Raw genomic sequence first — 27787 nt, 5'->3', positions numbered from 1 at the left:
TTTTAAACTAATTAACTTTTGACTCCACTGCGTCTTTGTTGCTGCTCGGGCTCTCTCTAGCTGTGGTGAGCGGGGGCTACTCTCTAGCTGTGGTGCACAGGCGTCTCATTGCAGTGGCTTCTCCTGTTGTGGAGCACAGGCTCTAGACAGCACAGGTTTCAGTAGCTGTGGCACACGGATTTAGTTGCTCCGTGGCATGTGGGCTCTTCCCCATCCAGGGACTGAACCCGTGGTCCCCTGCATTGGCAGGCAGGTTCTTATCCATTAGACCACGAGGGAAGTCCTTAGGGAGCATTCTTATAGTTGTATCTATGGCATGGGGTTTGGGAAAGTTCCCCTAAAGGGTTCTGAAATGCTATCCCTCATTGTCTCTTAAGACCTATTGAATGAGAGCATGGCAGAACTGATAAATGTAGGAAACAGGAAGTTTCCTTTTACCGTCACAGAGCATAGGGGTATTTAGGAGCCTACCTTTCACAATTAGGTCCAGCATAGTTTTCTTTACAAATACACCGAACAGCTCCGTTTTTCCTATAGCAGGACTCTGCAAAACTAGAATTGAAAGAGAATATTAGAAGTCAATTCCATACATCACTGAAGAGGCTGTCTTAATTTTGATTAGATCATCTCTACCTTGGTCCCCCTCAAGGTCAAAAGGGTGTGATCACTTGCTTCATTTAAATTAAATCTCCCTCCTTTTAGGAAAGCTTAGAATATCAGGCTCAGACAGAAAGTGACACACCACTGGTGACACCAGTTCTGTCTACCTCATTTGTTTTTGCACAGAGGCACTTCATTATTTTGACTTAAAACAGTGGGAATTTGCAGAACATAACGTTTATTTGTGTGTGTGTGTGTGTGTGTGTGTGTGTGTATGTATTTAATGCAAGTCTAAACCACATGCTGGATATAAAATAAGCAAATTTTACCTGTGATTTTAGATTCATATGAGAATTTTCTTTTTTCCATCACTTTCTGTGATGTTCAAAGTTTTCCTCTTTTTTCCTGCATTAGCTCTCTTTCACGCTTCAACATCATGAGCCAGTTCTAAACTATGCTTTATAATCTCCACAGAAGTTTAATTTCTTTCATGTGTACCTTAAGGGTTGGGAATAAAGGGTGCAGGGACTGGCTCAACTGACCAAAGTCACAAAGCAAGTACTCAGATCCAGAGAGATGATATGGGGTGGGAGGTGGGAGGGGGGTTCATGTTTGGGAACTCATGTACACCTGTGGTAGATTCATGTCAATGTACGGCAAAACCAATACAGTATTGTAAAGTAAAATAAAATAAAAATTAAAATAAAAAAAAAAGAAAGAAAAACAGGACCCACAGTAAAAAGGATTCTAGTCCATGAAACCCTCTCTCTTGATTCTTCTTCTTTTTTTGATAATAAAAAGTAGGACACAGAACAGAAAACAAACAAACACTGTTTCAGCAGAATAAATATTTTAATTATCAAGGCAGGGAAATGGAATATTACTCTATATGTTTTGAAAATTCTACATTGACAGGAATCTATCCCTATGAAGATGGTATACAACATTTTAAAGACTTTTAAATTAGTTTTGGCTTAGGCAGTGTACAATCCATGGAGCGTGACCTGCTATTCTCACATTTCTGCATGTATCAGCAAAGACCTAACGGTCTTTGGAGGAAAGCAAATGGATATGTTTGCTTTGTGTGAATACATTTATAAAATCAATCAGAAAACAACATGTGCTTCTCAGTAAAAGGCAGTACACACAATTTATTTTCTCTAGCAGTTTGGTTAAAAACACTCCAATGAATTACATTTCTTTGGCATTTATCCTTTATTTTTCTTGTTCTTATTCCTCAGCCTCCTTAAAGAAGCACCATCAGTTAAGCGTCCAGAACATGCATATTTCTTTGAAGATGTTCCACCCAGTTGGCCCACCCATGGCTTGAAGGAATGAAATATCTGCCTGGAGTTATCGTCTTTGAGCTAACATCCTACTGTTATGAACAGATGACATTTTCCTTACTTGGAGCAATTATTAGTAGACATGGAGGATGTCTGGCCAAACCCCAAATAAATAACTGAGCTCTGTGTAAATGGACCCTGGGAACAGCTATGTGGCCACTGGTCTTGGTGGAGGGAGACGCAGGGGCAGTAGGGCCGTCGAGAGCTCCTGTTTTTTCTTTTCATCAGCATTAGCTGTTTACATTCTGCTTAGGCTGAAGTCTGTTTGGAGCTAGGGAAATGAAGTCACTGCGCCCTTCTCAGCCCACACTAACAACCATGGTGCCCTCTCCAAGTGGAAGGCAGTCTTATGCTTTTGAAAAACCCTCAGGGAACTTAAAGGAAAACAGACTCAGCACTGTTTGTTTGCAAAACTCCCTCAAGCATCACTTTCTTGCTTTCAGATGTGGCTTTTGTAACTGGGGATCCAAATCCTGGGTCTGTAGGCTCAACTGGTGTATCTTTCTAACAGAACTGAGATTCCACACATGGTGCCTTTCTGAGAGCTCAAATAAAAGTCCTGGCACTTTGATTTTTATAGAAGGCAGCAATATGAATGATTTTTATAGAAAGCACCAATATGAATGATTTTTATAGAAAGCAGCAATATGAATTTTAAGAAAAGCTGAAAGAGGCAGTGGGGAGTCTGATTTTATATGATATTTGATTAGTATTTGAGATTAGTTAACTCAGTCAATAATAAGGCCAGATCAAAGACTAGCATTTTATAGGATCCAGGCCAATTTGTCCTATTCTAGGATTGCAGACTACTCCCAGCTTTTTGGAGCCAGTTTTCTCCCTGAAGGGATTCAGGAAGTAGAACTATTGCCACTACAGAGAAAGCAGTTCTCTCCTACCCTTCCCCATTCCTCCATACTCTCACATATGTTCTTTACTTATAGGTTGTATATTTTTGCTTTTGTGTGAATTTTCAACAGGTTTTTTCATCTCAAATCTGTCCTCTAGAAACTTCAGTTTTTATATCTGTGAATATGTACCTAACTGCACAATCCATTCTTTAAGTCCCTCAATTGCTCTTTTGAACTCAGATCTACACACACAAGCAGAGAAAGAACATGGGTGGAAATGGTATTTCTTGGTGCCTATGGAACTACCTGTGTTTTCTCTTTTAAGACATGAAGCTCATTACCCAACTGGCAAGTTTCTGCTTATTTTATTTAAAAGCATTAACAGTCTTCAAAAGAGCTTCTTAATGAACTAAGACACTGGATAATCTGTCTCATAGATTAAAAGGTCATATGCTTTAGAAGCGTCAAAATACTGTTGCAATCTGATCTGTTTTAAGGAAGGCAGGAGTTTTTGACCATTCTATTCACAACTGTGACCAACAACCAGTACATGACTGGCACATAATAAGTGCTTGATTAATATTTATTGATTTTACATAGATAAGACTTCTCAGCCAATGAGGTTCCAGAAGCCTCATATTTCAAAGCATTAATGTCACATAATTTAGATAAGTAATTGTCATATGTATGGTGCAAAAAAGTACAAAAGTCAGACAACACAATGAAGAATTTGGGATTACCTTTCTAATTCATCTGTTAATTTCTAAAGAAACTGCAGCTCTAACCTTATAAACCTGCTTTGAGCAGATGATGCTATATAACAACTTTGTTCATGTGGGAGAATGAGTGAAACCCGTTATTAGAAAGTTGGAGGTAAACATAGTTAACAAAATAACTACACCACGGTAAGGGAATGGCACACTGAACACGCCATCAGATATGGTTAAGACTCACGCTTGAGAGCAGAATATTAATGAACAATTAAATAATGTATCTAGATGAAGCAAAGGGAGCTCATAAATCAGGACATGCTTGAATAAAAATAACAGAACACAGTGTTTGAGTTTTCCACTCTCACTCTCAGTACCATCCATTCTGTACACATTATTAATACCACTGAACAGGAAAAGTCACAAAGCAAGGGCTAAGGCAGTTTAATGGTTCCTAAAGAAAGATGGGACTGTAAAACTTTTGACTTCTGCACTGCCTGCCAGACTCATCAGAGGCTCTGAACAAATCACAAGCTATGAGGTGAAATGTTAGGCGATACTGGTGTTCAATAAAGGGGAAAACAGTTAGGGGGAAACTTGGCTGTCATCTCTTTTCTCTTGATAAGAAAGTATGTGGGATGATATTACTTATATGTGGAATCGAACATATGGCATAAATGAACTTATCTATGGGACAGAAACTGATTCACAGATATAGGGAACAGCCTGGCGGTTGTCAGGTGGCCTGAGAGGGGTGGGAGAGGGATGGACTGGGAGTTTGGGGTTAGCCGATGCGAACTATTACATATAAGGTGGATAAACACCAAGATCCTATTATATAGCACAGGGAACTATCTTCAGCATCCTGTATGAAGCCATAATAAAAAGGAAAACAAGAAAGACAGAGCGTGTATGTGTGTGTGAGACAGAGAGAGACACAGAGAGAGTGTGTGTGTATGTAAGGCATTCAAGACTTTTTCTAGTTACTTTACAGTTAAGGTGAGGTGAAGTCGCTCAGTCGTATCCGACTCTTTGCGACCCCATGGACTTCTCCGTCCATGGGATTCTCCAGGTAAGAATACTGGAGTGGATTGCCATTTCCTTCTCCAGGGGATCTTCCCGACCCAGGGATCGAACCCAGGTCTCCTGCATTGGAGGCAGACGCTTTAACCTCTGATGCATTATTTAATCAAGGAGCAACAACTATCAAGGAAATATTACATCCAAACAATCAGAAGAGCACTTGATATAGAGTAAGCAAAACGTTGGAAAACTAAATACCATTACATCATTTTAATTCTACATTTAATTCTACATTACATTCTACATTTTTAATAAAATAAAATAATGGCTAGTCCAATAAAATGGCTAGTCCTGACTTGACTACTGGATTTATACATATATGTGCCTGAAAAGGATTCCAATATTTCCACTAAGATGTATGTGTATTGTCTTTAACTTCTCATTCAGGAAACACAGCCAGAAGTAAAAATTCATTTTCTCAGAAATCTTCTATGTGCTGGCTGGTCTAAAGCACTCTGTTTATCTATGCTCTATTTCTACCTGAAAATCCACTTAGCTGCCACATGTAGAAAAGGTCTGCTCTGTGGGAGTCAGAAGAAACTACTACTACTGAAAACACTGAATTATAATGTCTGTTGGCATCACCATTTGCAGGCTTTCTAGGTCAAGGGATAGCAGAGAAAAAATGAGACTAGCCTTGCTTATAAAGCTTGGGAAACTTCACTGTGTCTGTGATGTGTCCTGCAACCCACCCCCAATATTTAGGGAACAGAGTCATCACCTATACTGCAAGTGTTTTAAGTTTTCCTGAAAGTGGATTCGGTCTAGAAAACTTTCCTGTATCTTTTCCAATTTCATTACAACAGGAGATACTCAATTTTGATTGTACAAAAACTCTAGAACTCTATACAGGGAGAAAAAAGAAAAGAAAATCAAAGGGAATAAGCAGGAGAAAAGGCTATTTTCCTTTAAGACTTACTTGGCAACATGAGGCAGGGGGCAGGGGCATGGCTGGCAGAACCGGGGGGGTCCCCTGATGGCATCTCCAATATAACCATCTAGACATTTCTCACAGTGCTCGCCTGTTGTGTTCCGCTGGCAGTGCTATGAGACAAAAAGATAAGAAAATTGACAAGGGCACACAAGAAATCTTATACAGAGCAAATGTGGGAATCAAGCAGTGTTTCAAGCAAAAGGGACATCGGGCCTGACAAAATAGATGGTATGTACTGATACTTACTGGTCAGCATAGAGGAGCTAGGCTGGCCCCAGTGGATGCTACAAAGTGTGAACCATGGGGAAGACTTCTGCGCGTGCACTGGCAGCCTGGGGGCTCTCTTCAGAGTTGGTGTGAAGAGCAGATTATTAGTCATTCATTTCAATTCAGAATGATAATCAGAATGATCAAGCTCTGAATATCCTGGAAGCATCAGTTTACTGACTAGTAAATATGAAATGAAAAAAAAAATATCCCCTCCTGGTAAACATTAGGCGGAACATTTTAAGAATTTATGGGCTCAGAAGAATAAAATGTGTCCAAGTAAAGTATAATGGACTAGAAGGTAGAAGGTAGATAAAGAATATTCTGCTAATGGGCTGGTATCTTGCATAATGATATACGAGAAATAGTAAGCTATTGTGTGATTCTTCCATTTATGGTGGGAATAATTGGAAGAAAACCTCACAACAGTTGATTCTTCTGCCTAGAGTGCCTGTTTATCATTCAAGATCTGCACCAGGCCTTTGAGAGTTTCAGGATTCCTTCCTGATGACCCCTCCTCGATCCTTCCTTCCTTCCCTACACACATTATCATCAGCTCCCAGCCTCGGGTGGCAAAGTGGTGAAGAACCCACCCACCAATGCAAGAGACATAAGAGACGCGGGTTCAATTACTGGGTCGGAAAGATCCCTTGGAGTAGGAAATAGCAACCTGCTCCAGTATTCTTGCCTGGGAAATCCCGTGGACAAAGGAGCCTGAAGGGCTACAATACACAGGGCTGCGAAGAGTCGGACGCAACTGAGCACACAGGGACACCCAGCCTCAGCAGTGCTTCCCCCTACGCTGTCTCTCAGCAGTGCGCTGCCATCAGCTTCAGTGGAGTGGTACTCAGCAGCTGTTTGTTGAACTGGTGGATTAATTTCTCACTAGTCCTCTGTAAGAGGCAGTGATGCAGGTCTACTGGTATTTTCTCCAACTGGACTAGACTAGACCCCTCAGGGCAATGCCAGTAGCATGACGATGTTTTCATCTTTATATTCACCAGAGTGTATAAAGTTTGAATAGGCTTTTCAGTGAAAAACTGTACTACTAGAAGAGACACCCTACTGTTTGAGCAACTCCCTTGGTAACACCTATGCACCAGAACTTAAACAGTTAACTTTTTTCAAACAGGGCTCTGTGGAGGAATCTTGGGGAAGGCAAGATGGAGGGACTGCGAACTTAACTTTGAGCTCTTTATTTTGTCTCTACGTCCTATGTTGAGGTTCAAATTAAAATAATAGTGAAGTCCTGCTCTAAACATTTTATGTGGATTAATTTAATTTTCATAATTCTAAGGTCCTATTTTCTTTTCATACTTTACAAAATGAATAGAGATACAAGGAGGTTAAGCAAATTGCCCAGTGCTACACAGACGGTAGGTGTGTCTCAAAAGTGAGATTTCAGCTCAAGTAATCTGGCTCTAGAGGTTAGGCTGGAAATTCCCGTACTACACTGCTTCTCCAGTGTGCTGGAGAAAAGGTTCCTTTCCCAAAAAGAGTCATAAAATGACTGCACTGGAAAGTGCCATACTGTTTCACTAACAGTTTGGACTTCAAATCAAGCACAACACACTAGACATTGGGCCACAGCTATCATGGTTGAACGGTCTTTAGCCAATTGATCAGCCATTAGACTTGGCCATTAGCCACCTTTGACTGCTGATTAGAATTATGTTAACAGAATAGGATTAAAGAGGCTAGTTCAGGACGCCTGACAGATGAGAAACTGAAAAAATAGTGTGATGCGCAGACAACAAGATGTTAACACATTTCCCTCACTGTTCTTAATGCTGCGTCACGTGCTGAGTGAAACTTGCAAATATTTGTTGAAAAGAAAGAGGAAGGCCGAGGTGGGAAAGGGTGAATTCGTATCTGGAGCAAGTAAAGGAAATTAACACACACCCAGAGCCAGCTCAAAACTGGTGGCAGTCTCTTATCCCAGGGAAAACCAATGAGCCCTGTCCAACTCCCCAGAATTTAAGCCATAAGCAGGGCTTCCCAGGTGGCACTAGTGGTAAAGAACCCACCTGCCAATGCAGGAAACGTAGGAGACATGGGTTCCATCCCTGGGTCGGGAAGATCCCTCTGGAGGGGGCCATGGCAACACATTCCAGTATTCTTGCTGGGACAATCTCAAGGACAGAGGAGCGTGGCAGGCTATAGTCCACAGGATCACAAAGATCTGGGCATGACTGAAGCGACCGAGCATGCAGCACAAGCCATAAGCAATCTGGCAGGGCTACTCTAGAGTGGGGTCAAACTAGCCCGAGTCCTTGTTGGTCAGATGGAACCCATCTGTGCAGAAGGAAACAGGACTGCTGTCAGATGTCAGACCATTCTTGGCGACTCCATGGGTGCTTTGGCTTCCTTGTTAGGGCCCTATTTCTGCCATGGCAGCCACAGGGAGCAATTACCCTCAAGGGCTAAGCCTCCAAATCACTATGACCTCTAAGTGCTCAGAGTGCAAACACTGACTTTAGTCATCTGCCTTCTTTGAAGAGCTTGCTATGAAATTTCCTAAAAGGTAAATGAAGTACATTCTGTGAGATTGGCAGGGACAGAGCTGGCAGCAGGGAGAATTCCCTAGCTCCTCCGGTGTATAGATGACTGAACTTGAACAACTCAGGTGAATTTTCTGTCTCTATTCTCTGTCTGTAAAACAAAGATCTAGCCGAGACAGAGTACAATGTTTCTTAAATCTTTTACTCTGAGACTGCAAATATCCTTTACCTTCATTGTTCTGCCATTTAAAAATCAGAAAGGAAAAAAATGACAATAATAAATAGCATACTGTTGTTGCGAAAATTTTAAAATATTCAATTTTTTAATAAAACTGACCTCACTTAAAAATGAAAAAAGCATTCTGAATCTTTGGCCAATGGTTAAGAAAGCTATGTCTGGACAATCAATCACAGATTAGGTGTCAGGAATGACATCTGGGCACCAGCTCTGTCTCCTTCATGTGAGAAATGGAGTCTCTAGACACCTGGGCCACACCACCAATATAAGGTAAGAAGAAAGCCTAATACTATCAGGTTAGTGGCTGGTCAGATGCTTCATGGGTCACTGTAGTCTGTCTAGACTTGTGGTTCTCAAAATATGTCCAGGGAGATGGCAGTGAGAAGCTTACTGAGGCTGGAATAGAAATCCTTGAAGGATTTTAGAAAAGGGGATGCCTTGATTAAGGTGTTTTTAAAAAATATCTCCATTGCTAGTGAGGAAGACAGATTAGGGAAGGGGAGTCTGGAGCAGGGCATCATGAGTAGTTGGGAAGGTGTACTAGTCATCAGGGAGGGATGCTGCGGGCATGAATTAACACAGTAGGATGGCACAGAACAGAGGAGGCTCTCTCCTAGGTTGAACTAGTAGGATTTGGTGTCCAGCTAAATATCAGTGAAAAGAAAAAGGAAGTTGATGAAGCACGCAGGACATCTAAGTGTGGAGGATTGGCAGAATGGTGCTGTCATTAACTGAGGTGGGGAATACGAAAGGAGAGACATGTTTAGGGTTGGGAGAAGGAAAAACAACGTATAGAGAACTTATTACCTGTCTTAGTTCTCATCATATTATTATGCTAGGGGCACAAAGCTCCAGGGGACTCCACTGAGCTAGCTATCCTTAGAATCCTTTGCACATTTAATTTTATGACTTTATTTCAAAACCTTAGCTAGCAAGGAAATAAATCATTATTTGCAAAATTTGGACTTTTCCAAGCTTGCAACAGACTGGAAAATTGTCAAGATTTTAATGTAAGAATTATGCTCTCGATTTAGATACTAATTTTATAGTTGCATGTAAAACATGAAAAAAAATCCCTATTACTCAGTTTCTTCTTTCTCTTTGATACCTAATGAGGGTGTTGGTTTACCGATCACACATGTGTAGTCTTAAAGGGACTTAGATTGGTTGATTTTGACTTTACACACATAAAGGAGAGTGTGAAAGTCACAAGAAAAATGCTACAGAAATTAGAGATGTAAAATCTTTGCTTTCCTGAATTAGGTTTTAATTAGGCTTTGGGAGTAATAAAAAATTCATTAGCCTTAAATATGTTGAATTACTTCCCTTTCTCCATTGTGCTTAGAATGAGGTAGAATTTCATCTGAACATCAATCTTTTTAATTATAAAATTATTACAGACAGTTGTAGAACACTTGGGCAGGTATACTAGAAAGCGAAAAGAAGAAAATAAAAATTCATTCACATTTCCACCAGCCAGATGTGAACACTTAACAGCTTGATGGTTTTCTCTCTAGGTTTCAATTATGTTTTTGCGGTTGAGTGGTTTCAAATCTACTTTCATTCAGATTTAGCTTTTTCCCCCCCTGAAATTCTGGCACAGACTTCAAAATTTATCTTTTTTTTTTTTTATTGTTACTGAGCAAGTGGGGGTTTCTGCATATATTTCTAAAGCTCCCATGGTCCTCTTACTTTGAATTTCATTACATTGGTCACATCCACAGGCATTTTCAACTAGTGTTCTTCCCTACAGCTCTTCAGTCCACATAATGGAGGCCACTTAACCCAGATCCTAGAATAGTGTCAGGCAGTTAAGTGGTACTCAAAAAATGCTTATTTGTTAAGTGGATAAATGAAATCAATAAATCAATCCTTAGTCAAAAGAATCTAAGGGATCCCGTGCAAGTGGTCAATTTCAAGTCAGATTCTCTCCATCCTAGTTCTGGTCAGTGGGCTCCATGCTTTCTGCTAATGATGAAGCACCAGTTCTTTAGACGGTAACTGGCCTTAGTCATGACCTCGTCTTGGTTCTCTGTACCTAGCCTCTAGAACTCGGATAAAGTATGGGTTATCAGTGACCAGGCATTCCCATCACTAGCCATCTGTCTGCTCTATTTCTACACCTTAATTCCTTTCTCATGCCTCTTTCAAGTGCTTTCCTAGAGAATCTGCCATGCCCACTCGAGCTGCCTGGCCTCTGGGGCTCTGCCTAGCTGATTCTGCTGAAACCCCAATGCACCAAAATTCTGATAAGATGCAAGGCAGACCTTTGAAAAGACCATCAGTACATATTGGATTTCATTAGTTAAGCCACTTTTCATTTGGCCACCTTTCTGCATTTGAAGAATTGTCAATCCTCTTGTAAAGAAATCTGTAAATTTTTTGGTATGTCTAAAATGGTAGCATGACTTTGTCTACTCTCTGTATTTTATTGTCAAATGGCTTAGTTTTTTAAAATCAGTTTGTAAAATACAAGGTTAAATTGAAACTGAACATGGGAATGGAGGGAGAATTAAAAACAAATAGGGGAAGACAAGACAGAAGCATTACAAGCCTTCAAAATAAAATGAAACAAAAGAAGCCGTTTATTTCTGGTTGTTTATGGAAGGTGGGAGAAATGAGTTAGCTCAGGCAAACTGTAAGAACTGCCTGAAACTCTGGTGCCCAGAGTGAGCTGCCAGGTGTTAGGTGGAACTGAGAATGAGCTGGGGTTACAGCTCCTACAGGGCAGGAGCTGAGAAGCTGGCCCTGCTTGACCAGCAAACTGGAACAAGGATGACAAAGGAAACAGAAAAATGTGAGATTGATTCCAGCGTGCCACCACAGACAATGTATTTGCCAACTAGGTAACAACATACTCTTTTTATATTGGCAAGCCTCTTCTGCTTCCTCACTCACACTTATTGTTAGCCACTCATTTGTGTCCGACCCTTTGCAACCCCACGGTCTGCAGGCCGCCAGGCTCCTGTTCATGAAGTTCTCCAGGCAGGAATACTAGAGTGGGTCGCCACTTCCTTCTCCAGGGGATCTTCCTGACCCAGGGATTGAACCCGGTCTCCTGCACTGCGGGCAGATTCTTTACAATCTCAGTCATCTGGGAAGCCCATCATCTAGTCTTACTTACCTAAATTAAATTTACAGGAATATAGACACATGTTTCGGAGAAGGCAGTGGCACCCCACTCCAGTACTCTTGCCTTGAAAATCCCATGGACAGAGGAGCCTGGTAGGCTGTAGTCCATGGGGTCACTAAGAGTCGGGCACGACTGAGCGACTTCACTTTCCCTTTTCACTTTCATGCATTGGAGAAGGAAATGGCAACCCACTCCAGTGTTCTTGCCTGGAGAATCCCAGGGATGGGGGAGCCTGGTGGGCTGCCAACTATAGGGTCACACAGAGTCGGACACGACTGAAGCGACTTAGCAGCAGCAGCAGACACATGTTTAGCTCTTGGAGATGAGATTGTGGGTAATTTTTCACTCTGAATTCCATGTATAGTATATACATGTGTGTATTTTTTACTTTGAGCATATATTACTTTAATCGGGGAAAAGACACTTCCCTCTAGGTAGGGTGAGGTGGAGGGACCACTTTTAGGATAAGTAAGATGGCTTTTTTTTAATGTTCCATCTGGGAACAAAGTAATTTCAGGAAGATTGGCAACTGACCTGAGTGTGTTTATAAACGTTTATACCCAAGTCCATCCCCAAATTTATATCAGAACCTTGTATGCTCCAGGAACGATGAAGAAATCACATGATGACCACCCCCTTTGGAAGCTCAAGTCCAGGTCGAAGATAAAACCACGATAGCTTCTTTCTTGACAAGGTCATTGTAAGGAAGAGTAGTTTTATCATAGCTCTCCATAGGCATAACAAGAGGGATTTTTTTTTCCCCTTTAATTTATTTCAGTCTTCCATCTTACTGACTGCCTAAAAGCAGCTGATGGGCTGGCCAGTCCCTATTGTCTTACACTTAAATAAACCAGATAAGGAAGAGCCCTTAATTGGTCAAATTATCAGAGATGTACATTATTAGTTCAAGTGCATTCATGGGATTCTCTTTTCAAATGTCACTGGGATTAAAATAACAGGAAACCGGAGATGGAAGCATTAGAAAGGGGTCGATTTGGCAGCTGCATGTGCCTACACTGCTACAGAGGACATCCTGGATGTAATGGTTATTTAAGAAGATGGGGGAAGGGGAAAATAGAAACACCAGGACTAAACAAACACTACAATGCATTAGCAACCTTTAGTGTTTGCCACTTAACTTCTGTCCCTAGAAAAATGTGAATTGTTAGGTTTAAAATAAATGGAAATATTCTAATTTGCATCTTAATGGAATGCGTGAGTAAAATAACACCTTCATGTACACACCATGAAGACCACTTATAATCAAATCCATCTGTCTAATGCCATTAATTATGCTAATTTTGAGGTAGATAGGTGTATTTAAGTATTTTTGCAGTTTCCAGTTTATGCAAAAATATCCTTGCATTTTGAAAAGCTGCTTTTGCCTCCTGGGAACTAGAAGAATCCACTTCTGCTATGTAGTATAGCTCATGAAGGAAAACATGATCTTAGAGTATAAGTCTTTAAAAATGCCTCCTACGACTTCTACTGAAGTCACTTCTGGTAAATACTTCAATCACCATTTTCACTAGGTTTTCAATCCATTCAGTGAAAATGGGAAATATGTAGCAAGCACTTTTGCTAAAAGGTTTCTCAGTCTCCTTCATAAATCTCTATCATGTTTCACTGTCTACTAGAAAATTCATTTCAGTTAAAGGGGAAAAAGTCTCTGGGGGCTTGATTACAGAGTTACAAAGACCACAATGCCAAAGTTCTCATTTTTATTAGCTATTTGGTTCAAATTTTTTTTTTTTTAGGAAATTTTGATCTATAGACCTGACTATCTTAAGTTATAAAACAAGGCTATGAAACAACTGTTTTATTCTCCTAGTTTATGTGGAGTGAAGCCAAACATATGGCAAACTATACTATTACAGAGGAATCTGGATGGATAGTTTCCTCCTCTGTGTATTATTTTTCAGGTCCATCCCCAGTGGCTGATTGCTGGAAATCAGCTGCCGAAAGTGGTGGGGCAGTTACCACCAGGGACAGGGGCACATTCACAGATACACCTTGGTGGCCACTTAGAATCATAAGCAGTTTATATGAGGTGTTTTACAGGAAAAGCTGAAGGGTAAAGAGAAAGCATGATTAGCAGTTCGCTTCTCCGTAGCCCAAATGTCCAGGGAGAACATTTCATCTCCACCAGAGATGCAAAGGCTCAATGAAATATATGGAAAGTGACACGTGCCCCCGACCTACCACACAGAGTCCTGAGCCGTCCAAGCACTCGTTGGAATTACCATTACAGTCACAGGGCAAACATTCTTCCGAGTAGGCAAAGAAGAATCCAGCGTCGCATTTCTGAAACAGACACAACAAAAGCATCTTCATGATTGAAAAGGTCAATTTTGGGCAACATTTTCTGGGAGGAGTAAGAGATGATTAGTAAACGATCTACATATTTCTTTACAGCACACGTACTGAAATGAACTATTTATGCTACCATTCAATTGTCTTTGTTATGTATCTTTCTTTCCTCTTTTCCCACTCTTCGCGGTTTCAGGGAGCTGCAGGGGAGGGCTCCTGACGCAGCCGGGACACCGCGAGGACAAATGGCGCCCAAATCTCGCGATGTGCAGCTGCCTGCGCGCACCGTGACCTCGTCTGCACTGCGCGAACTCCTGTCCCTTTCTGAGGACAACAGGAACACCTTTAACACCGTCCAAAGTTGTTAGGAAGGATGAGAAGATTTTAGGTAACAATGAAGGAGAAACTTTCTAATGTTTTCTTTCCTTCCAAAACAAGACAAAACAAAACCACATCAGGGTGAAGAACTACGTCGTGCTCCCTGTTGAATAAAGACTTAATGGGTTCAGAAATTATTGGCTGTGGCAGAACGACTTAAAAGATGGGCTTCATACAGTTGTACCCTTAAAAAAAAATCCTCTTCTCAGATCCTAAAGTTGTGAACGGAGGGGTTAGGAAGTTAATGAATCCTTACACATGTCTTGGGTTGTGTGTACCCGTCCCTGTATTTTGTTTATCCGCATGACTGTGAGATATACATTGTTTTCCTTCCTTCTGGTAGTGAGATAATTAAGCCCAGAGATGCTGTGGGTTGTGATGGTAGACTACCTTGCATTTGCTGAATGGCCCTCCCCAAATGTCACTAGGAGTCAGGTTGAGAACTATGAGATTGTTCCTCGTTTATGCCATGGTTCCTGGCTTATAGACACGTATTTTGCATTTCTTTGGAATGTTTCAGCGCTGCAAGGCAGAAATGCCATGCCGTCACAGGTCTGGAAGTTCAGTCCTTGCCTATCAGACAGATTTACATCTAAAGAATTCCAGACAGATAAGAATCTGGGTTGTTTCCACAAACTTACAAAGTAAGAGGGTTCCCATCACACCCGCCATTGACTCATTGTAGTTTGTACTGTCCTTTGACCAGGAAACTTTTCATTGTATCTGGCTGAGGTCCCTGACTGTTACACAAAGCCATTTCCTCTTGCTTGTTTCTCTCTAGAGACTCACTAGATACCATTCACAGTATAAAAACACTGTAGTCCTAAAACTAAAATTTAATATATTCCATTTGAAATAAGTTTAATAGAGCACAATGACTTTTTTTTTTTTAATTAAAAGGTGAAGAAATTCTGTCTTTCTAAGTGAAAAGGCTGAGAGGGGACCAGTTTATAATGGAGACTTTATAGTTGATGATAAGCCTTTTTTCAGTTTCCACTAGGGAACAAAAGAGAGGAAAAGAAGCTAAAATTGCTGTAGGAAGCATTTAATTCAGACCACCTAATTTCACATATGGTAAAAATTTTAATTATAAGAGGAATGGATAACAGTAGAGAAGGGCTTAGTATTAGTTATCTCAGGAGCCTCCAAACCAGTGGTTTCTGAGTTTTCTAACTGCCTAAGTTAAGGATATTTATTTGGGGAGTTTCTGATTCAGTAGGTCTGATGGTGAAACAAAAGAATCTACATTTTTTAATAAATATTATATTTTAAAAATTGTTTAACTCTTTCCCCCAGCCTTACTGAGATATAACTGACATATAACATTGTACCTCATGTGAAGAGTTGACTCATTGGAAAAGACTCTGATGCTGGGAGGGATTGGGGGCGGGAGGAGAAAGGGACAACAGAGGATGAGATGGCTGGATGACATCACTGGCTCGATGGATGTGAGTCTGAGTGATCTCCGGGAGTTGGTGATGGACAGGGAAGCCTGGCGTGCTGCAATTCATGGGGTCACAAAGAGTCAGACACAACTGAGCGACTGAACTGAACTGAACTGAAGTTTAAGATATACAACATGTGGGGAGGGAGGTGGGAGGGGGGTTCATGTTTGGGAATGCATGTACACCCATGGTGGATTCATGTCAATGTATGGCAAAACCAATACAGTATTGTAAAGTAAAATAAAGTAAAAAAAAAAAAAATTGAATTGGCCCCCCCCCCCCAAAAAAAGATATACAACATGCTCATTTGATAGTATGGATTGCAAAATGATTACCACCATAGCATTAGCTAACAGCTCCATCTTGTCACATAATTACCATTTCTTTTTTGTGGTGAAAATATGTAAGATTTGCTCTCTTAGCAACTCTCAAATGTATAATACAGTATTACTAACTGTACATTAGATAACCCAAATTTGTTAGCTTTTTAACTGGAAGTTTTACTCTGACCAGCCTCTCTCAGTTTGCCTGTCTCCCATCCCAGCCTCTGTAACCACCATTCTGGCCTCTGTTTCTATGCCTTCCAAGGAGTGGGGGAGAGACCGGAGGTGTATTTGAAAAAGAAAAACACACTGGTGGTGGCAGAGAGCCTGGAAGCAGTACATGAAAAGCTCCACTTGTACCATCAGCTATAGTAAAGACCTTCCTCTGGCCCAAGGAATCAAATTTCTGTAAGGGTGTTTTAAATTGGTAGTAGCTCCAGTCTTTTAGGCATTCTTGCAGCTCTTTCTTCTGAAGTAGACAAAGATAGTTAAGATTTGCCCTGAATGAATGCATCATTTTAAATATGACAGTGACTAATCTCTTATATCCCTGAGGCCCTAGCTAAATTAAGAGACTCATTAAAAAAAAGAAAAAAAACTAAAATTATCGCAACATAGGAAAAAACCCAAAAAGCAACAAAAAAGGGGAAGATTTTATATTTTAGAATAATTTTAAGTTTACTGAAAAAAATTGAGGGATATGTATTTTTAAAAGACCCCATGAAATTTCTCTGTGAGACGAGGTTTGAAAAGATTATTTCAAAGAGGCACTCACAGTGATTTGTACACTGTCATTGCTCAATGAACCCTTGTGACTTGAATGGTTTGGATTAGGATAGGACATCTGAGGCATACATGCTGTTGGAAACCAGTGATTAGTCCTGCTAACCCACTCACTGCTGTCTCCTGGGGCTGCATTGGGACTGCAGTTTTTCTCATCACAGTCCAGGCAACCACTACCTAGACTGTGTACTAGATGAAATCTATTTATTTTATGCTAAGTTTAGGAGGTGACTTCACTCTGTCATTATCCGCTTACCCACCCACTAGGCAAAGGCTCTGACCTTATGTGAAAGATGTCTTGGCTCAGGTCTCATACTGTGAGAGATGGGAAGACAAGGGAGGCAGGAACAAGGTTGTGTGGAACAGTCATTTGGCCCCCTGCTGAGAGGCACCAAAAGTTGGAAGCCTGGCCAGCTCCTTTGTTGCTGGGTTTTGTACACCTGGAAGGATTGTATTTTCTAACTCATCTATCCAGACGGAAGGCACCATTTAAAAATTCGCATGAAGGCACCACTATTGGATAATAAAAATTCTGGAAATGGGGAGCTTCTGATGCCATTACTAGACCCCATAAACTTGATACCTTAGACTTTGTATTGTAGAACTTTAGAGGATTTCTTGGAATGGTAGATTGTTAAATGGTTCGAGAGAAGCTTGAGTATCCTTAGGAAGAGTGTTTAAGGCTAATTCTTTCATGTAAAAACATTTCATCATTTTCCCCCCAGAAAGTTCTGTTAATTTTTACTAAATCTCTTCTTGAAATTCTATAGAAACTGACAAAATTGACCTTTGTGATATTTTTAAGAATGAAAATGTGGCTATTTTTTTTTTTTAGTTTTGCTCCTGCTTAACAATCTTTTAAGTAATCCAAGACCTGTGATGTTTAGAGGCCTGTGAAGACTCTTGAGAGTCCCTTGGACTGCAAGGAGATCCAACCAGTCCATCCTAAAGGAGATCAGTCCTGGGTGCTCATTGGTAGGACTGATATTGAAGCTGAAACTCCAAAACTCTGGCCACCTAATGCGAAGACCTGACTCATTTGAGAAGACCCTGATGCTGGGAAAGATTGAGGGCAGGAGGAGAAGGGGATGACAGGGGATGAGATGGTTGGATGGCATCACCGATTCAATGGACATGGGTTTGGGTGGACTCTGGGAGTTGGTGATGGACAGGGAGGCCTGGCGTGCTGCGGTTCATGGGGTTGCAAAAAGTTGGACACGACTGAGCGACTGAACTGAACTGAACTGAAAGCCGAATAGTCTTCTTACAAAGAAAATATTACCTGTCTGCTTCCCTTGAGAGTATTCTCCAGAATTCACTAAACAAAGATGTGTTTGTGTATATACATGTGTGTGTAAGCAAGAGAAGAAGTCTTACAATCAATTTTTCAATGCTACCCTGAATCCTCTTGTCTTTCTAAGATTGACCTACAGCAGACAACTGTATAACACGTGGGTGGGTGATTTAGAGAGCACTCGGGGGATTTGTACCTTCTGGCATGGTGCCACAACTTTTAAAAAATTGATAATAACAAGGATGATAATTGCAATAATGATGATAATCATAATATAATTACTATTTACTGAAAGTCTATGTACCAAGTATTGTGATGAGTACTATATCCATGTTATAGTATTTACTTTTCACAGCATCTCTGTGAATTAGATGTAAGTATCTGCATTTTGGGCTTCCCAGGTACCCTGGTGGCTCAGAGGGTAAAGCATCTGCCTGCAATGCAGGAGACCTGGGTTCGATCCCTGGGTCAGGAAGATCCCCTGGAGAAGGAAATGGCAACCCACTCCATTACTCTTGCCTGGAAAATCCCATGGACGGAGAAGCCTGGTAGACTACAGTCCATGGGATTGCAAAGAGTCGAACACGACTGAGCGACTTCACTCACTCTCTTAGGTAGCTCAGCTAGTGAAGAATCTGCCTGCAATGCAGGAGACCCCGGTTCAGTTCCTGGGTTGGGAAGATCCCCTGCAGGAAGGCATGACAACCCATTCCCCATGGACAGAGGAGCCTGGTGGGCTACAATCCATGGGTTGCAAAGAGTCTGACACAGCTGAGCGACTAAGCACAGCACAGCAGAGCACAGCACTTGGAGTTTAGCAGTGAACAAACTGAGAGTGAGAGAAGATTAGCAATGCATCCAGTATCACATAGATTTGTAAGGGGTTCAGACTGACCCAAATCTTGCTTCTCTACTATACCATGTTGCCCCTTGTAAATAAGTAAATTTTAAAAATGTATTTAATTTACATTATAAATTAATTGAGCATAAATATCTGCCATGCTTAAGTCACTGCTTTGGTCACGTTGTATAGGTCTTTTGTTTTTACCCCACCATAGCCCTATGAGGTAGCTTCTATTACATTCATTTTGCTGATCAGGTCTGTGTGGCTTACAGTAATTGTTCCCAGATCAAATAACACAGATAAGAAATGGTGGACCCAGAAATTAGATCCATTTTTTGACTATCAGTTTGAGCTGTTAACCATCTGGTATACCATAATATATGCTAATCAAACCCTTTTTGTTGGGCATTCAGGTTATTTCCAATGTTTTGCCATTATAAACAGCAAATCCAAAGCAGGCTACAATGAATAAAAATGTAAAATCTCTCATTTAAGCCCCAGAAAATTAAAAAAAAAGGTACATGCTTAAAAATATATCCAATTATTAATATATAAAAGCCACTGAATGAGAATATTTACTTTCTAAGCAAGTTACTTCAGCCACATTGTTGTTTTGACCAATTCTTTCCACTAAATCACTTGTAGACCTTTTACAGCTCTCCACTATTAAGCCACTCTTAACACACAGCTTGCCTCCTGCTCTGACACTGAGATTGGATTAATTAATAACATTTACTTCTCCCTTTGAAGAATAAGAGTTAAAATTGCCATTTGCTTACTTTGTTATGATTAGTGTGATGTCTGACTTGGAGTAAAAATCAATGTATGTGTACTTGACTAATTTTATATTTACAGAAATTAGAACTAGGTGGTCCTTAGGAAGAAATTAGTGTGGTATATCCATGTGCCACTTAGAACTCAAAATGACAGTATATATATATATATATATATATGTTGATATCCCTGCAGAAGGCATTATTTCCAGAGGTTCATCACATAATCACAATGTTAATTATTTAACTATATATAGTTATAATTAAGATTGTTTCTTAACAAAGAGGATAACATTTATACAGCTGATCATTTTTGTCCTCATTGAAAGAAATCCCCTTGAAAACACTAGACTTAAACCAACAATACTGTCATCATTATGTTTTGAATGTTCTTAAAAGTTCTTAAATTGTAGTCTTTTGAAGTACAGTTCAGTCTGCATCCTTTGGTTGTGACAAATTCCTAAAAATCTCTTGGAGTTATCAAATAAATTGAATACCAAGCAAAGTAATACTGTTTCAAGTTAAAAACTCACAAGAATCTCACTGTGTGTTCCAAATAATATCACAGAGGAGCCAATTAGTTGGAGTTGGCTACAAGCCACTGCTTTCACATAGATACTGAATCTCTAGGACCACCAGATAGCATCACTGACTTGAGGACAAGAGTTTGAGCAAGCTTCAGGAGTTGGTGATGGACAGGGAAGCCTGGTGGGCTGAGGTTCATGGGGTCGCAGAGTCAGACATGACTGAGGGACTGAACTGAACTGAGGACCTTCAAAATTACTGTTGAAAAGCCCAGTTGACTAAACAGCTTAAATGGTCTAATAGCATTCTGTAGGAATCTGAGGTCTCCAGTCATCCATTAAAAAACTAACAATGGCAAAAGTGACCAGACTTAGGAGGAGCCTGAAGCTGTCATCTGAGAGACTGAGATATATCTTGAGATCTCTGAGTAGACTTGATGACCCTGCTCAGAGAGAAACAGACTCTCATCTCCAGTTCCAACAAATAATGAATTAATGATAATAAAATTCCATTACCGAGAGCATACTCCACAGCCCTCTGCCTCTTTTAATAGGATTTGACCTATTATAGGAATTTTTGTATTGTGTCTTCAACCAAGGATCTACAAACACTTTACAAATGTTTCAACTCATCTTGCTTTCTGAATTGGACTCCTAACATTCTGATTCGTTAATTTTTGCTTTAATTTACTAAGACTTACTGTGGAAAGCTTTAAAAAAATTTTTCTCTAAATTCATTCACTTACATACAGAGTCACTGCTATCTTCTAAATTAGTATTCTTAAAATTTAACAGCCCACATTCAGTTACCTTCCTGATTCAATTTTTTTATGGGCATAATGAATCCACTTTTCTCTTGTTTCCAGGTTACAATGGTTTTAGCTCTAGTTTTAGTGATTTCCATTTTTTTTTCATTTTTAATGTGTGAGTCACCTTAAAATTTAGTCACCTTAAGGTTGAATGTTATGCTAATTAAAGATCTAAAGCTTTGTGCCTTTACTGAAGGGTCTCCGGATCTTACACAATGCTGAGGTCCATCTGTTTAAAACTTGAGAAGAATTAAAATCAGACAGTATCTAGGGACCTAATAGCAACCAGTAGTTTAATCTATTTAACATAGTTAATTTAGGGACTTCCTTGTTGGTCCAGTGGCTAAGGCTCTGGGCTGTCAGTGCAAGGGGCCTGGGTTCAATCCCTGGTCAGGGAACTAGATCTCATGTGCTGCAACTAAAAAAGATCCTGCGTCCCTTAACTAAATATCTCATATGCTGCAATTAAAAGATCCCCCATGCGGAACGAAGATTGAAGATCCCACGTGTTGCCACTGAGACCCAGTACAACCAGATACATAGATAAAAATAAATACTAAAAAAAAAATCAGTCAATTTAGCCTTTGCTGGGGAAGAGTGACTTCTAAGAACATATTAACTTATTACATGGGTAGGCATCTCACGAGCTTCCCAAGTGGCACTAGTGGTAAAGAACCCACTTGCCAGTGCAGGAGACATAAGAGATGTGGGTTTGATCCCTGGGTTGGGAAGATTCCCTGGAGGAGGGCATGGCAACCCACTCCAGTATTCTTGCCTGGAGAATCTCCATGGATAGAGGAGTCTGGCAGGCTGCATATTGTCCATAGGATCACAAAGAGTCAGACACGACTGAAGTGACTTAGCATGCATGCATGCAGGCATCTCACAGGCTATTTTTTTCTATATCTATAAAAGCAAAAGATAAAGTATCTGTCATGGAAAGCAGTCCTTAATTAAGTTATTGATAACTTTGCCTCTCTTTTTTTTTTTTTGATAGGACTTAACATGTTCTGATTATTCATATACAAAACTGTAATGGAAGTGCTAAAATAAGTTAAATGCATTATGCAATGGGTTACAGTTAGCAAAAAATTGCCTTTTTGATTGATTTTACTTGAATATGGAGAGAATTACCCATGTATCATCCCTTGGGTCTCTTTAAGCTCTTGTTTGCGTCATTGAAATTCCCTACATTTCAATAGGCAAAGTTAATTTTTAGATTTTGACAGTGATTTCACCATAGCTTGATTAGGAAAGTGGTTTCAACATTCCTCAGGAGTTTATCCAATTCAAAGATATTTCTTCTTAGGATTGGCATCATAAAGCTAGGGTATCAGCTGAACACAAACCATGGTGCTGGTTTCTCCTAGTTGGCTCTTAGAACTACCTTTGTGCTTTTTGCTTAGGAGCTCTATCTGCCATACCTTGGCAAGCTTATAAAACTCTCCAGTCAATTTAATAGTCAGATGAACTAGAGCCACTGATTTAGGTCTTGAGGAATTCTGAGGAACACAACGTTGCTATCTTGTCCACAGTTAACGTTTAATTTTGTAGAGTGGAGAGATATTTATCATGGCATTTACTTTGTATTTCTGTGGCTATTCCTCAGCACACTTTGTAGGTCTTCTTGGTATTCTCTTGGGCGTGGAAACCAGTACTCCACTCAAAGATCTCAAATAACTGTTCTCAAACCCCGTACTTGATCAAATGCTTATTTGGACTTGTAGATAACACTAGACTCAGGCTGTGATGAAATACTTACCATGTGTGCTAATAAATAGCTCTCTTTAGTTGTAAAACCAAGAGGATCAAACAAGAAAAGTTTAGAGCCCCAGAGCCATAAAAAATTTTCTTTTAAAGAGTTGGATTGGAGCATGATTATGCTCCAATTATCATCATTAATGCTGATGAAAATTTCTTTAATTTCCTCCTTGAAAAGTTACTTAAAACACTTTTTAAGTTGCTCATTTATAGTACTGATTACCACTTATAAAACATAATGGGGCTTTAGCAATGCCTTTTTTCCCTTCAATTTTTCTTAAAAAAAAAAAAAAAGGAAAGAAAAGAAATCTCCTGCTAGCATCTGCCTTTCTGCTCCAAGTCCTCCTCACATTGCCTCATGTTGCTGGCTTGTGCATTTCACTCTTTCCCTTCCAAGTTATGATTACACAACATAGCCTCTGCCAATTTTTTTTTTTAATATCTGAAAACTGACTCAGTTTTATTTAATTTACTGGGGCAAATGCCATGGACACATTTCCAAGAAAGGAAGAGATGCGAACCACAAGGGCTAGCCTTAAGAGCAAGGAGAGAGAAATAACTTTAGAGTTACAAGGTTTAGGGGATTTTGATATGACTCCTTAACTGCTTAGTGGGAATCAGTGTTGTAAGATGCAGACATCTCTGTCCTCTTCAACTGCTTTTCGTGAATAATAACAGCTAATGTTTATTGACAGACTCCAGGTACTGAGCCAAGTGCTCTTTATAGATATTCCAATTTGATCATTACCCACAGGATTGCAAATGCCTGCCTAAATTACCATTACTTTTTACAAGAAATTGAGTTTAATTGTCTATAGACTGACAATGGCTCCTGTTTAGTGTGCCCTGGGAAGGCAGCAGTGCTTCCTTGGATGAGTCCTCTGTTTGAGGTGTTTCATCAATTTCCATTGCTAGTAGATGTACCTGTTTCTGTCTTGAGGTACCCAGTGTAGCTCATTGCTGCCTCCACACTGGACCACTCAGGATGCAAAGCAGAATGTCACTGGCAGTACCTGTCATTCTTTATGCTCTTCCTCATGGGTTTATGCAACACAGAAGAAACATTGTGGTGAATTAGTAGGAAAGGAGAAATGCATGCCAAATCTCTGCTCTATCCTTTTAATCTCAGGAGATAACCATTCCTCTTTTAATGAGAAGATGGAGGTCATTGGGTGCAAAATCTCATACTACATCTCTTCTCTTTCTCAAAACTCATCTTTATCGTGATTTGTCCTAATGTCCTCTGCCCACCTCGGAGGACGTCGTGTTCCTCTTCTTAGGAAAGACTCCCCCTCTATCCATGCTCTGGGGCTCGCACATCTGTGGCCAGCAGGCTCTGTTCCAACACCTAGCCTCCCTCCCTAACATGCCACCCGTCTCTTTGCACCCGTAGGGATGAGGAGAAGCAGAGTACAGTTAGGTGCCCGGTCCTGTATTGGATGAGCCCTGACTTCTTCCCTCAGGTTCAAATTGTAAGAACACCTTCCCTCAGCTCTTCCCCTTCTTCATTTTCCTCCATTCTTGCCCAGCCAAGCTTGGTGAGAGAGAACTCAGTCACACCGGCTCTGCTTCCTTCTATGCTGATCTCAGCCTCTGTCTCCATTGTGCTGCTGAAACTGCCCTGACAAAGCTGTCAGGTGAGGTCTTTGTGGCTTTGATTTTCCAGTGTTACTTGTTCTTATCCAGCACTTAATATTTTTGAGATTTCTGCCTCCCCCTACCCCCTTGCCTTGAAATTCTCTCTTCTCTCTGCAGGAAAACTCCCTCTTTGGGTTTTGCTCCTGCCTGTCTTTTTTCAGTGTTTGGGGTCAGGGAGCATTTGAGGGAAAGGAAGGTAGGTTGTCCCTCTTCCTCTGCTGCTCCTACTTGGTTGGTGTCCCCCAAGATAACCTTTGTATCCTTCTTTTCTATCTACATACTTTTGTTTGGTGAGGTCAACTTCTCCGAAAATTTCAGCCTCCATCTATATTCTGGTGGCCCCCAAAACTCGCTACATAACCCCGATCTCACTCTTCTATGCCATGCTTTTGTTTCCAAGTGCTTGTTAGACAAGTCCTTTTCCAGTTCTGTAGGCATATGGAGTTAAATGTATCCCATGGTGATCTTATTATATTCTCTCCCTAATCTGTTTTTCTTCTTATATCTCGGTTAATGATAAAGATTAAGGAATATAAAAGGAAAAAGCAATGAATTAATGCTTTTAAATCACATGAATGTATTTTGCATTAATGTAGTTTTTGGAAATGTTTCCAAAAGAGTGAACTCTGCAAGAATCAGGGAATGGTTTGCATATAGAATGACAAAGTTTAAGTACTCACATTTTATTTCTTTTTTACAAGCACTATGCTATCTTTGTTTATTTCAAATATATGGTTTAAATGGAGGTAAATGAAGTATCACAGAGTTTAGAGTCTCGAGTTAGAAACTACTTTAAAAAATTCTGAATTGTTATAAATTTACTTTCTAAATGAATATCTCTACCTGTTTGGACAGTAGGACTGGATGTTCTCCAAATAAATTTCTGTGTAGGATACAATGTTTATCCAGGTTAAGTTAACTGGAATGTGCTAATTTGAAGCTTACGTGTTTGTTATATTGTTATATTGTTTGTTATATTACTTAACAGTTACCACAGCGACTGGTTAGAACTTAGACAACAGAAGATTTTTTAGGGAAGAGAATTTTGTCATGGACATTATTTAGAATTGCTGGCACACAGTGCTAATAAAAAGCAGATTGTGGTTTAGTAAGTTTTATTACTATTTTAAAATTCTCTGTACAAAATGCGCCCCTTATTGCCGCCACCTGGGTAAGACTGATCCCACCTCCTGTCACCCTTTGTATATCTATTATGTCATAGAGTTTGCACTCTTCCTTTGAAATATTTAGCAAAATAACTCTTCCTCCTTGTTCCTAATACCAATGTTTAGCTCAGAATCTTGGCATTTCTCTCGTGGATTATCATAATGACCTTCACTCTCTTCTCTTGATCATCAGTTTTTCTGCCTTCTGGTCCATTCTTTATTACCAGAGGTAATTTTTAATAACTTCACCATACTACTTTTCTGCCTCAGACCTCCCAATGGCTCTTTATTCATTGCATACATGAGTAAGTAAAATTCCTTAGCATGACATACGAGGCTCCTATTTCCCAATACAATTTCTAACGATCTCTTCACGTTCAACCTCAGCTCCCTCTGCTCTAATTTAACTGCGTATTTCCTCCACCCCACAGCATACTATTCTCTTGACCACCTCGACTTTGCATGTACTGTGCAACAGGGTCTTGGGGTGCCTTTTTTATCTCCATCACCTATGAATCCTTTCCTCAGTCTCAGACTCAGTTGCTCCTCCTCTGTGTTTACATGGCACTCTGTACACACCTCATTAGAGCACATGGATCATGCAATTACAAGTTTTTTTTTTAAAGTCTTTATTGAATTTGTTACAACATTGTTCCTGTTTTTTGGCCGTGAGGCATGTGGAATCTTAGCTCCCTGACCAGGGGTCAAATCTGTACGCCCTGCATTGGAAGACAAACTCTTAACCACTGAACTGCCAGTGCAGTCCCGATTGCAAGTTTTAATTTATGCTCCACCTCCGCCCCCCTGAAATCACCGTGAGCTCCTTGACAACAAGGATAGTGTCTTATTCATCTTTGTATCCTTATTATCTATTAATATTAGAGTAATTAACAAATAGTCAGTAGATGGTGAAAATATGTTAATTGAAAAAGTGGATTTGAACTTGTAAAGAAGGAATGAAGAGAGGGAAAAGTCATGTAAAAACTTTGAAGAGCAATTTGACAAATCTCAGAAATGAAAACCTCCAGTCATGAATGAGTCTTTAAAAAATATTAAAGAAAAAGGCAAGCCGTAGAATAGAAACAGTATAATATTTATATTGTATTTTAAAACATGCAAAATAATTTTATGTTATATGATGTGTAGGGATGCATGCATATAAAGAAAAGTATAAGAAATAAATTGAAACCTACCAAATCAGGCAATTTAAGGGTAAAGGAGAGGAGTGAGACTGAAGATATATGGGCAATATTTTATTTCTTAAGATACATGTAGGGGATACAAATGCTCATGAAAGCATGCTGTATCCTGCATCGGACATAGACTGGCGATTCGTTTCTTACATGATAGTATACATGTTTCAGTGCCATCCTCCCAAATCATACCCCCTCTCCCTCTGAGTCCAAAAGTCCGCTCTACACATCTGTGTCTCTTTTGCTGTCTTGCATTCAGGGTCATCATTGCCATCTTTCTAAATTCCATATATATGTGTTAGTATACTGTATTGGTGTTTTTCTTTCTGGCTTACTTCACTCTGCATAATCGGCTCCAGTTTCATCCATCTCATTGGAACTGATTCAAATGTATTCTTTTTAATGGCTGAGTAATACTCCATTGTGTATATGTACCACAGCTTTCTTGTCCATTCATCTGCTGATGGACATCTAGGTTGTTTCCATGTCCTGGCTATTATAAACAGTGCTGCGATGAACATTGGGGTACACGGGTCTCTTTCAATTCTGGTTTCCTCGGTGTGTATGCCCAGCAGTGGGATTGCTGGGGCTGGTGCACGGGGATGACCCAGAGAGATGTTATGGGGAGGGAGGTGGGAGGGGGGGTTCATGTTTGGGAACGCATGTACACCCGTGGTGGATTCATGTCAATGTATGGCAAAACCAATACAGTATTGTAAAGTAAAATAAAGTAAAAATAAAAATTTAAAAAAAAAAAGAAAGAAGGGAACAGAAAGAACAAAAGGAAGGAAGAAAAATGAAAGGTCCCACTTAGAGTGGCTGGCTATTGGATTTCCACGTCTAGACCTGGTGAGGTCTCTAAAATATCATCTCTAGGAAGTGACTA

The 27787-nt window shown here is 40.1% G+C and overlaps 1 protein-coding gene across 8 annotated transcripts in view; it reads right to left on the bottom strand.

Annotated features, from left to right (window-relative positions):
* LAMA4 (laminin subunit alpha 4) overlaps window positions 1-27787 on the bottom strand; it is a 145125-nt gene that overhangs the window by 92664 nt on the left and 24674 nt on the right. For all 8 annotated transcript variants that reach the window (XM_069598067.1, XM_069598068.1, XM_069598074.1 and 5 more), the window contains exons 3-5: window positions 13863-13964; window positions 5507-5631; window positions 472-552 (exon numbers count right to left, since the gene is read on the bottom strand). In XM_069598067.1, the coding sequence (XP_069454168.1) occupies window positions 472-552; window positions 5507-5631; window positions 13863-13964 (308 nt within the window). The remainder of the gene's footprint in view (window positions 1-471; window positions 553-5506; window positions 5632-13862; window positions 13965-27787) is intronic.

The sequence above is a fragment of the Ovis canadensis genome, chromosome 8, assembly GCF_042477335.2.
Source record: "Ovis canadensis isolate MfBH-ARS-UI-01 breed Bighorn chromosome 8, ARS-UI_OviCan_v2, whole genome shotgun sequence".
In the NCBI taxonomy this organism is placed as follows: domain Eukaryota; kingdom Metazoa; phylum Chordata; class Mammalia; order Artiodactyla; family Bovidae; genus Ovis; species Ovis canadensis.
This window is presented reverse-complemented; position numbering and strand designations above follow the sequence as displayed.